Source organism: Alexandromys fortis, unplaced genomic scaffold, assembly GCF_014885135.2.
Source record: "Alexandromys fortis isolate MF-2015 unplaced genomic scaffold, M_Fortis_MF-2015_v1.1 scaffold_23, whole genome shotgun sequence".
NCBI lineage: Eukaryota > Metazoa > Chordata > Mammalia > Rodentia > Cricetidae > Alexandromys > Alexandromys fortis.
Window position 1 is genome coordinate 5,916,391 of NW_026067907.1, and position 12,079 is coordinate 5,928,469.

At 48.9% G+C, this 12,079-nt stretch overlaps 1 protein-coding gene across 3 annotated transcripts in view; it reads left to right on the forward strand.

Annotated features, from left to right (window-relative positions):
* Zdhhc14 (zinc finger DHHC-type palmitoyltransferase 14) overlaps positions 1-12,079 on the forward strand; it is a 241,761-nt gene that overhangs the window by 191,736 nt on the left and 37,946 nt on the right. For 2 of the 3 annotated variants that reach the window (XM_050135736.1, XM_050135737.1), the window contains exon 4: positions 10,955-11,092. In XM_050135736.1, the coding sequence (XP_049991693.1) occupies positions 10,955-11,092 (138 nt within the window). The remainder of the gene's footprint in view (positions 1-10,954; positions 11,093-12,079) is intronic. The other variant, XM_050135738.1, reaches the window with a different exon arrangement.

Genomic DNA, 12,079 nt, shown 5'->3' on the forward strand with positions numbered 1-12,079 from the left:
CCCTCTCTCTCTCTCTCTCTCTCTCTCTCTCTCTCTCTCTCTCTCTCTCTCTCACACACACACACACACACACACACACACACACACACACACTGTCCTGTCCCAGCAGCCACAGGTTATCCACACAGGAGTCTCCTAGAGAACCCCTAACCCCAATTCCTGCTCCCCACACACTCGGCCTCTGCCTGACACTAGGGCAGCCATCCTCAACAGAATCTGAACACTAGTGTAAAGGAACCAGAACACTCCACCTATCCGAAGGCCCATGAGCCCTATGACCATCCCACAATGCCCCAGCTGGGTAAGCATCACGTTTCTCAATGCCTTCTGGCTTCAGCTCTCAGCCTCTGGCTCCTTTCTCTACTTCGCATTCTGGTAAGCATGCCTCAGAGAAGCCTCCCATCCCCCACTCCTCTAGCCTCTTTCCATACTCTTCCTCGGCATTAAAGACCTGTGCTGTCATGGCAGATGTATGTGTGGGCTTGTTTGGAGATGTCTCTGCCCTGTCTGCAGATAAGCTCCAAGGGGGCAGTTCTTTCTCTCTCGGGTGGGGCTTCCCCAGCTGTAACACTGGTCCGGGAGGGAAACAAACTCAAGATTCCTCTTAGGAATCCATCATCACCTCTGTTCTTGTCTTCTCTTTTGGAGAATGAGGGATCATTTTTAATCTCTCTTGTTCTTCTGGCTCTATGATGAGTTCAGTGCTCATCATAACAAGACAAGGTTTTCTTCACCTGATCTAAAGTAGATGAAACCTGTGCCTCTCCCCTCATACCTCTCAGAAGGGCTTTGTGTTTCAGGACTAGGAAAGGGGCTCACTGGGCAAGGTACTTGTCACATACTGTAATCTCCCAGTAGCTTAGGGAACGAGAACCCTGGGGCTCACCCGCCTACCAGCTTCGTGTGGCAAATTGACCAGAGAGAAACCCTCTCTTGGGGGGAAAAAGATGGGGAGCAACTGAAGAAGAACCACAATTGACTTCTGACCTCCAAATAGGTGAACACAGACACACAACATGTATGCGCACACACACACATGTACACACATATCCATGCACACACATACATGCACATACATGCACACACACGCACACACACTCCTCTGCAGACCCTCAAGCTATATATGTTTTTAAATGTTGAATCTGCCATCATGGAAACTTCTCACGGACTCTTCACAGAACAACTTAGCATCCTTGTGTTTCCTCGGCAAAGAGTTTCGGGCCTTTCCTGCACCCTAGAGCCGTAGCCTTCATCCCTGTATTTTCCTCTAACTCACAGTAAGAAACATGTTTTTCAGTGAGCATCTGGTGAGTCCCAGTTCAAAGGCAAAGTCTTGAGAAGTAGTCCTTACACTGTGGGATGCCTAGGGCGGCCTTTCGTGTTCTTTTTTGGAGATGGTCTCAACCCACTAACCTACTGACCTCTTCCACTAGTTGACTCTGACCTTTGGTTAAAAGAACCCAAGGTTAAAGGGCAAGCAAAACCACTTCCCTTCTAAGTAACCGGCTGAGTTATGCCAGGAGAGCCACAAAACTTACCCACCCACGGCTGGACTGTTAAGGCTGTGCCGCTGAGACCCTAAGGATGTCACATTAGCCTGCCATATAGGAAAAGCACTCTGTAAAAGGTGCCTGCTGGCCTGTGTGCCTACAGTAATACAATTTTTAAATTAGTTGTTGAAATAAGTTGCTTTAGCTTCTATGATCTACACTCCTAGGTCTGCCATTCCGTTCCCTGCTATCCAGGAGCAGGGTTTCAGGAAATGGTGGGTCGCTCTGTAGGGAGCAGGTTGGTGCAGGTCGGTAGTTTCCATCAGATTCTCAAAGCATTGGGAAATGAAAAGCCAGTTAAGAGCTACAGCCCTAGAGTTGAACACAGTTTCCAGCCCTGTAAAAGCAGAGCGGAGGAGAGGCAAGGCAGCTTGATGTATTGCTGATCCTTCCTCTGTGGTTTTCCTGACCCCTTCTGACATCCTGTCCTTCTTCCATCTTTTGTTCCCATCACGCCTTTGTCCGGTTGGCCTCACCCGGGCTATAACAATGTCAGCAGCCTGAAATCGCCCCACCCCCAGGACCAGGGACTCTGTGATTGGCAGCATTGGGAGGACTACAGTGAATTCAGGCTGAGCAGGGAGGGCTTTTCCTGCCTCTGGTTGCCCTGTGGATCTGTTGCAGGCTGCCCTTAGGTTTAACTCCTGCTCTCAGAGTCCTCCCTAGGCTTTGGTCTTACAAGTTCTCCAGGAATGCTTCAGAAACGCCAGCTGGACCTCTCTGTGTTCATCAGCCCCAGCTCAGAAAGTCTCATTTCCAGGCCATTAAACCATGACTGGCTTCAGAAGTGTATCATCTGTCCACTCACACAGTCCAAGGTGGAAGGCATGCCCTGCCGGAAACATCTCAAAGTTCTGAACTGCTTTTATATAAACCGCCCCATGAGTCCACTCCACAGTGGGCCCCATAGAACGTGCAGACCACGAGAGAGAGAGAGCCTTCTGTCTGTTCTGCTGGGAGCCTTGGTTTAGAGAATTGTTTAAGCTCTCCCGCCTAGAAAACAGTGACTCAGGGGAGTGTTTGCCAGCTTGACATGATCAACAGAAAACAAAAACAGCACCCTGTGTTGAGAGTCTAAGAAGCCTACACAGACTCAAGTCTGCTGCCATAACTACCTTCCATGCACTTTGGAGTTCCTGGCTGCTTTCAGAGCCACCAATTAGTTCTGGCTTAACCTGGGTCCCCCAGAGCCTGAGTTTTTGTCAATTCTTTATTTATAGTTCCTCTGTCGAGGCCCGCCAGCACTTCCCCGTTTTCTTAGAGCAGTCACAGTTGACTTCAGTTCTTAAAATGGAATCGTGGTATGCGAGCTGGAAAGAGCTTTGGGTGACATTACTCAACAGGCAAAGAGCCAGGACCAAAATTCAGGACACTGACTTAGGGACCCGTGTCCTTTCAACAGAACACCACTGTTTGATAACAGCCCAGACCACACACATCAGGACCTCCACTTGGAATGTCCAGGGTCGTTACGACAAATATGTCCTGCCTAGCTGCAGATCGCTTGGATGCTGGGAGTCGTAGCTGTTGTTATAAGCCAGTTTAGAAAACAGAGACACAAGGCGGAAAGTTTGCGTACAGCACAGATGCAGGTGCAGCTGCTGCGGTTCTGAGAGGAAGAGAAAGGGAGAGTTGGGGGGGTCTTCCTTCGGAATCCTGGCCTGCAGAACTCTCAGCAACACAGACACACGGGGTGCACCCAAGGGGAACAGAGCTGGGCACCTTTACTGAGAACCACCCGGGGAACACAGGCCGAGAAGCTGAAATCTCATTTGTATTGGAAAGTCCTCCTGGCAACAGTGTTGTGGACTCACTGAAGGGGGCTGAAGGGAAGAGGGGACGGTGGTTCATAAAAGAAGGGATAAAGACGCATGGGCTGTGGTGACCTTCAGAAACAAAAATGAAAAGGTAGAAAAGACGGGAAACGCACACTGGCTGTTCCTGTTGACTGCCCGGGTATGAGGACTAATCGGGCGTAGAGAACAGAAATGAGTGTGTGCCCTCCGGTGGGCACCTGGGTGTGCACTGCACTGCAGGCTACGAGAAAGAGCAAAGCAGGGGTGAGTGTAGGGAAGAGCACTTAGCCCCTGCCAGGTGGGACAGATCTGGGCAGTTAGGTAATCATCAACCAGCTGGGAAGGTGGCTCATAGTTAAGTCCATCCTTGGGGTATTGACCTGTATTTCAGTATAGGGAGGACTAGAGCCAGGGCTAGATGTCTGCAGAGTTGAAAAGACTTGGCAAACTGGAAACTGGTTGATCTATATCTTAGGTCTGGTTCTGCCGTGTGGTTCTATAGAAGTCATTATCTCTCAAGGGGACATGCAATGATTGCCCCTGTTTGAAGCGAGGTGATCTGTGAGGTTCTGATGTTCCTGAGATCTAAGGTGATTTAGGTCAAGGACAATGACTAGGGACTTTCGGGTGCCTTTGGCAGGGGTTGTGAGGAGCAGGGCATTTTGAAAGCGGACAGTAAGATAGCTCCTTACTGAGGCTCGGCTCCTCAGCCTTGAACGGGATGAATTAGGCAAGCTCTCGCAGAGTTTAGACAGGTGATCCTTGAGTGGAGTGATCTTCATGCTCGTAGGTAGAGTCTGACCCTCGATTTTAAGACAGGGAAGACAGATACAAAGTCAAAACAGAGATAGTAGGCTTTTGTTGTGTTTGTAGCTACCAACTAAGGAGTCGGGAGGTAGCAAAAATGACTTCTAAGTAGCTGGGACAGCATGACGTGCATCCAAATGCTGCCCCCTCCAGTACCTGCCTGCCTCTTCTCCTTGAGGCATAAATTTATTACCAATGGAAATCTGGGGTTAGAAACAGATGACAAACCTAGGCAATTTGCGGAGACAAATAGACATGATTTGACCTGATAGATGACTGGAGGGACCGTCCTTGTCTATCACTCAAACTCCTTTAAAACACAGCAAAAGCCCGCAAGCTGGCCTGGGCCTGTAAGACCACAGGAATGGGGAGGAGAAGGGACACGTTAGAATGGGCCACACAACTGCCCAAGGTGATGCTGAAACATGAGACCACAGGGATGGGGAGGAGAGGGACATGTTAGAATGGACCACATGACTGTCCAAGGTGATGCTGAACCATGAGACCACAGGGATGGGGAGGAGAGGGACACGTTAGAATGGGCCACACAACTGCCCAAGGTGATGCTGACCATGACACCACAGGGATGGGGAGGAGCGGGACACGTTATAATGGACCACACAGCTACCCAAGGTGATGCTGAACAGTGAGACCACAGGGATAGGGAGGAGAGGGACACATCAGAATGGACCACACAGCTACCCAAGGTGATGCTAACCATGAGATCACAGGGATGGGGAGGAGCGGGACACGTTAGAATGGACCACACAGCGACCCAAGGTGATGCTGAACCGTAAGACCACAGGGAGAGGGAGGAGAGGGACACGTTAGAGTGGACCACACAACTGCCCAAGGTGATGCTGACTGTGCCATAAAGGCATCAATTCTGCATTTCCTAGTCACTTTTATGTTGAAAAGTTTTGCTTGGTTTTTTGTTTGCTTTAAGAAATGGATTTGAAAGCCAAAGACTCTTAATTTATAAGATATTGGAGAGATGTCAAGATGTTAAAAACCTGTACAGGCATACAACACGGTGTCTTTGGGTTTAAATTTTCCACCCCAAAGATACCTCTAAATTTATCCACCTTTCTGAGTAAATCCCCATCAGAAGCACTGTAAACCTACATGGTTAACACATGTGATTTTGGTTTTCCAGAAAATTAGATAGACTCATTTGGGGAAAGGAGGCTGAGAAGAAAAGATATGGGAAGAAATTTCCTAGCTGGTGCTTGCTTGGCCCCACACACCTCAGGCTCCACAGACCCAGCTATAGTCTCCACAGAACAGCTCTGTCTGTATTAAGAGCTTCATTTCCTCAATGTTCCCCTGACTGAGATTAAGGCTCCCCCTTCTGGGGCTGAAAGGCTTCTCATTCAAGGGTGGAAACTTCTAGACATGGACTGGTGTTTACCACTGAAAGAAGCACACTGCCCCAGTTCAGCACTATGCCACACAACCGCATTCCTGTGGGTTTCTGGGCCTGGAGCCCACATAACCCTTGAAAAGGCGCAGCCAACCAGGTGCTCCAGAAGAGGCAGGCCAGCCACTCGGCACATGGACCAGCAGAGAGCTGGCATTAGAGGCGGCAGCCCCAGAAAGAAGATCAGGCTTTGGTTCAACACCTGCTCCCAGGGCCATGTCTTCACCTGTAGAATGGAACAGTAGCATTGGTCCATTGCACCATGTGGTGATTAAATGGTAAGAATGGGGCAGGAGAGACGGTTCAGTTGGTAAAATCCTTGCCTTGTAAATTGGGTCCCTGGCAGATGTGTAAAGATGGTGGAGGTGAGATGGTGCATGTTTGTAATCACAGAGCTGGACTTGTAGGGACAGGAGAATTCCCAGGACTTGCTGGCCAGCCAGTCTCACCTAATTAGTGAGATCCAGACCACTGAGAGACCCTGCCTTCAAAGAAGGTGGACGGAGCTGGGCGGTGGTGGCACACACTTTTAATCCCAGCACTCGGGAGGCAGAGGCAGGTGAATCTCTGTGAGTTCGAGGTCAGCCTGGTCTACAAGAGCTAGTTCCAGGACACAGGGCAGGCTCCAAAGCTACAGAGAAACCCTGTCTGGAAAAAACAAACAAACAAAAGGTGAACAGCAGATGGCAGCAGACAGCATTCCTGGATGACACCCAAGGACCCAAGGGTGTTCTCCAACCCCCACATGCATGCAGGCATGCACACACACACACATGCACATATACACACAAGCATGCGCACACACACACTAAAATAAAATAAATAAATAACACGATTCATACTGAGTGCTTTGTACAGTGCCTGGGTCCTGGCACGGTGGGAGCAAAGGCCGTATAAAAGTAAGAAGAGTCTCAAAGGGACAGGGGCAAGCATGCTTTTCCCAAGCCCTCCCGGCCTCGAGTGCAATGGGAAGCCACTGATAGATCTGGCCAAGGCAGAAACTCTCAGTGATGGAGACTCTGAGTCACTAAGCTCCATTTCCAGACATTCCAGTAGGGTTGCTTTAGGGGGGCTGTATAACCCATATGGCCAGGTAACGATGTGTGTCCCTGTCTCTCAGCATCTGACCTAAAGCACAAACAAAAGATACCTTACCAGGGGAAATCTTTCTGACCGTGGAGGTGAAAGGGCCTGAGGCTTACAGAAAAGCAATTTTCCACTTCGAATCTTTAAAAACATTTAACTTAATTTGGATGCAATTAAACATTTGGATTAGAAGTTTCTAATCTCCGCTGTGGTTCCCAAGCTCTCTGGTGCCACAGAATTCTCAAGTCACTTTAGGGGACTAAGACTGCTCGTTCCTGTGACTAGGGGAGGAGAATTCAACCTGGGTGGTGGCATGAACGCATTTAATCGCAGCATTCAGGGAGACAGAGGCAGAGGGATCTCTGTGAGTTCGAGGCCAGCCTGATGTACATAAGCACATTTCAGGCTAGCCTAGGCTGATCAATAAGACCTTGTCTCTAAAAAGAAGAAGGTGGGCAGGTATCCAGGCTGCTTGCCTTTCTCAGGGCTCCCTGGGCTGTGATATGGAGAACAGGAGAGACGGCAGAGATCTGTTGTCCAATGATAGGAAGCAACGTTTCTAACTGGAACTATGTATGTGGCCGGAAGCTTCCTGTAATCATTAATAAGTTAAGGCTCCAGTGTAGGAGCCTATGTCCTGTGACACCATCGGGAGCTTGCTTGGGAGCTGAGGCTGGCGGCTTGGTACCCAGCATCCTCTGGGTTTCGCTAAGGAAGAGCTTTTAAACAGAGCCACCTTTCTTCATTCATTCGTCTCTAACAGTTGATTCATGACACCAGCTGGCCACCTTGCTTGCTCAGTGGATTATCACCTCCGACTTCTCCGAGCATGGCTGTGGCTGTATGCCGAGGCCCCTTGTATTTCCCTGTGGTTGACACACCCACCATCTCCCCTTCCACTTGCTCAAGGCCATCGGTTTCTCACCAGGACATTCCTAAGCCTGCTACAGGCACTGAAAGTCATTTAATGCATATTTATGACAAGTCTCCGGAGTTATAGAGATGATTATAAAAGTCCCTACCCTGCCCTCGGGAATCATGGAGGATTAGGAGGGCGGGGTGATAAGCAAGCCCTCAGACCGCTGCAGGACCACAGAATGCCACCAGAGGTGTGGTCAGGATGCCCTGCCCAGCTAACTCACCGTTTTACAGAACACCACCTGTGGAAGTCCTGGTGATATCCAGGTATATTCAGTGCTCTAGGAAATACCTATTAAATTGGAGCCTAGACAATATTTTGACTGTTGAGAACAAATAAAAACCAACTTCGTTTCAAATAAAAGTAGGGCAGGGGGGCTGGAGAGATGGCTCAGAGGGTAAGAGCATTGCCTGCTCTTCCAAAGGTCCTGAGTTCAATTCCCAGCAACCACATGGTGGCTCACAGCCATCTATAATGAGGTCTGGTGCCCTCTTCTGGCCTGCAGGCATACACACAGACAGAATATTGTATACATAATAAATAAATAAATAAATTTTTTTTAAAGTAAAAAATAAAAGTAGGGCAGAGCCCACGGGACCTGCTCAAGGTTTGGACGTGGTTGGAGACAGAAGGATGAGGTCAGAGGTAGCGTATGGGTTTCAGAGTTGGGTAGCGGGCTGGATAGTAGTCTAGAGAGGCATCCTGGGAGAAGGCATAGCTGAGACACCAGCCAGGTCTAGCAGCTATCTATTGCTGAAGGTGGACGCAGCTTTCTGGTCACTTTTGAGCCTTCAGGTGGAAGATTTGTCTGTGCAAAGGGTCCATAGTGAAGATCAAGGAACACGCTGACCCCCTCTAACTCATGGGCAGGGAAAGGGAAGAAGGGGTGCCCTGAGCACACAGTTGGGGTAATGGAGTAGGTAGAGGCCTGGGAGCTTCAGATCCAGCAGCCATCATGAACTCAGCGTCTGCAGAAGACGTGAGAAAGAGTCCATGGCAAACAGCTCGGTGTGCTTAAAGTTCCAGTCACACTTGTCAGTCAAGGCAGTTTCCAGCAAGACACATCTCTAAGGGAAATGGCTTCCAGGCCAGGCTTTGGGGGAGCCAGGTGCCAAGTCCCACCCTGAAAGCGCTGGCTTCCCAGAGGCCTCCTGGAACCCACAAGACGCATTGGGTCATCCTTGGCGGCTGTCTTTCTACTGTTAAGAGAGCCCACATCTTGGCTTGGCAGATTTAAAGATTTCTGAGCTAAAATTAAAAGGCCAACCCTGTGGAAATGGGCCCATGGCGTAAAACCTTGTCCTCTGGAGGCTTCTTTCCAGATGCAAATGGCTCCTCTTCACTTCACATGTGGCTTTTGCCGAGAGCCATTTCCCTGCAGCTTAGAGGTTTCCTCTCTACACGGGCCCTGCAGAGCCGGGTGCACTACTGAAGGCAGATACTGGCCCCACGTGTGTTTATCTGCTCCTGGCTTCTGCTCTCACTCCCGTTTTCTAAACTCAGCTGTCAAGCAGAAAAGGTGTTGCTTGAAATAATAGCTTTATAGTCTTGGGGAACATCTGGCTGGTTCAGATATGTTTTTCCCTCCTTTTGCGGTCTTCATCTTGCAGACCGGCCATTGTATAGATCGCAGACTGATGACTTGGAGAGATGGTGCTTGCTTGTTTAATTTCTGAGTACCTTGCTTTTAGGATCACAGAAAAATTGAAAGGAAAACCCAGGGGTTCCCATGTACCCGCCATCCCTAGGGACAGCCTTCCGTCATCCCCATGCCCACCAGAGTAAGCATGTGTGTTAGGACTGACACCCCTGTGTTGACACACTGTCAGCATTCATGGCTCATTCAAGATTAGAGGCCCTGCAGTCTTAGACAAATAGCTAATGATATAGCAGGTATCTATTATCACCCAGTGGGTTTTCATGACCCTGAAGATTTCCCGCACTCTGCCTGTCTTACCCAGAGTGAGGTAGATTTTATGAAGGTGTTAGCTGACAGCGTGTGATAGTGAGGAACTCCCAGGGCCACACCAATGTAATCCCTTTCCTTAAGTATCTCTATCTTATGGGCCATTGGCTCTGTCACCAGGCCACTGAGCTCTGAAATTTGTCCTGCTACTCCCTCTTCAAAGTGACTGCTTTTGCTCATGCTGCTTGCAGGCCAGTGTCCCCTGCATTTCCTAGGCTGCCACCCTGACCCCCGTGTCCTTGTGCCTTTTCAGCCAGTGGCACAGAGGGGGCTGGATCCACGATTAGTGGCCCATGGAACTTACCACCTTGGCCACCTCTGTCATGTTTTATTTATAAAGTCACACTCGACAACACCTTCCCTTTCTGTTTTGTGAAGCCCATACAGAGGATAAAATATGGAAATTAGGTAGGTAGGAGGCTGAGGAAAGAGCCCAAATAAGGGGCTCAGTTGAGAGATGAACATCCCCCAGCTCGCAGCGGGTGGTCTGACGTGAGTGGGTTCTTAGGATGACACGGAATAGTCGGTCTGCATAGAAGATCAGCTAACGAGTAGGAGATCACACTTTGCTGCCTCTGCCAGAGGAAGAACAGATCGAAATGCATTGCAGACTTTGTGTGAAGTTCCCAAAAGGAGAAGCCATAGGCTTGTGCTTAGGCACAGGGGAGTAATGGCATCCAGCGCCCAAACCTAGCTTGCTGCCATCATGAAGGACCACAGGCAGCATACATGCTAGGAGATGAAGGCTGTCCGAAGGCCCAGCCTCAGGGCTAATCACTCTGATGCTGGCCTGGCTGCCCCTGCACACAGTCTCCCATCTCTTCGTGCCTTGTTTTGTATGTCTTCGAGAAAGAATAGTGACATCACTTTATCAATTTATTCCTGATAGGAATAAATTGGTGTCTGTGATAAGTTTATGTCAAGTGTTTATAACCGAGATGGGAGAGCAAAGGATTGTCCCTCTGTCCTGCCCTAGACCCATTATGGCTCTCTCTGGAACCGCTCGCTGTATCAGGAGGCCACCCACTGACGTACCCAGCCCCAACCCAGCCAAGTCCTTGTCACCGGGTGATGTTGGCACCATTTAAGGGAAAACTGTTCTGTGAACACAAAGAGTTGAGTTTTTACTTCTGAGTCTGAGAATGTGTGCTACTGTTTCTTTACGTAACCATTTGAGGGGAATTCACAGCTGGTGTTTCCAAACACCTGCGGTCTGTTGGAAGCATGATTACATTCCTGAAATGTATCAATGTTAATAAGTACCTCTCTGAGCAGTCTATTTGGAAATAACATAATATGATATTGTTTTTGCTATATTATTAGAGCATTGTGGGAGGGAGGGGCTCTCTCATGTAAACAGATATTTTATTAATTAAATTCCACTTTTCTTTTCTCTGCCTCTCATTTCAGAACGGTTTGACCACCACTGTCCCTGGGTAGGCAACTGTGTGGGGAAAAGAAACTACAGATTTTTTTATATGTTTATTTTATCCCTGTCTTTTCTGACAGTCTTTATATTTGCATTCGTTATCGCCCACGTCATTCTTCGTAAGTATGCTGCCGAAATCAGATTCCGTATGTAACCATTTGCCCGACTTGGGCTTTTCTGAGTTGATTTTGATTTATAATTTTTGACCATTTCTGGCTTTCGCTTCCTTCTCTTTCCCCATCCCCCTCCTCGCTTCCAGCCTACCCACTCTGATTTTCACTTTGCCCATCCCTCCCTCTTTCCTCAACCCCATCCCTCAAATGGCAGTCTCCAGGTGACCCCTGGACCACCTAGACTAACAGGACTTTCCCTTTGACATGCACGCCCTCTCCAACCTCAGTGATGTCTGCTGGGGATCCCCCGTAAGGTTCACCCCTCCATTTTGCACAAGGAACTACAGGCATGATGACAACCATTGAATACTGAGTCTGTTTCCCTTATCTACTGACCCATGGTTTGAATAGATACATCCCCAGACGAAGGATATGGCTGGGGACAGATACTGGGTTTTCTCATACGCACTCAATGAGATACTCAATTCTCTGCAAGAATATGAACAAACAACCTCTGACATAGAAAGTGAGATTTGAGTCTAAATGATTTTAATATATTTGCATAAGAAACCAGCATTTTTTTTCCATCGCCATTCTGAAGTTCATACTGCATTTCTTTTGTCTCTTAGTCACTCACTTTCCCACAATGGGAAATGATGAGAAAGGAGCTAATTGGCTTTGAACCACAAACCTAAGCCTTTAAACTTTATTAGCGTGTCACTGCCCACATAAGCGAGCAGCTCTGCCTTTCACCCGGTCCTGAAGCATATGCGCCCATTGGCAAGCACACAGCCCCACTCTGGTGTGCCTCTGGAAGTTTCTAAGCAGAAAGACTTCACTTTCTTCTCCTGCCAGCATGGATCTCATGAATGGAGCAGGATTAGGCCCCTTTCCCACTTGTTCTGTTCCGGGGGCTTCGTCCCTGTCCAGACTGGGGAAGAAGTGTAGAGAAGGGCCCCCATTGGTCCCTGCTCCCATTGGTCTCCATAAGCG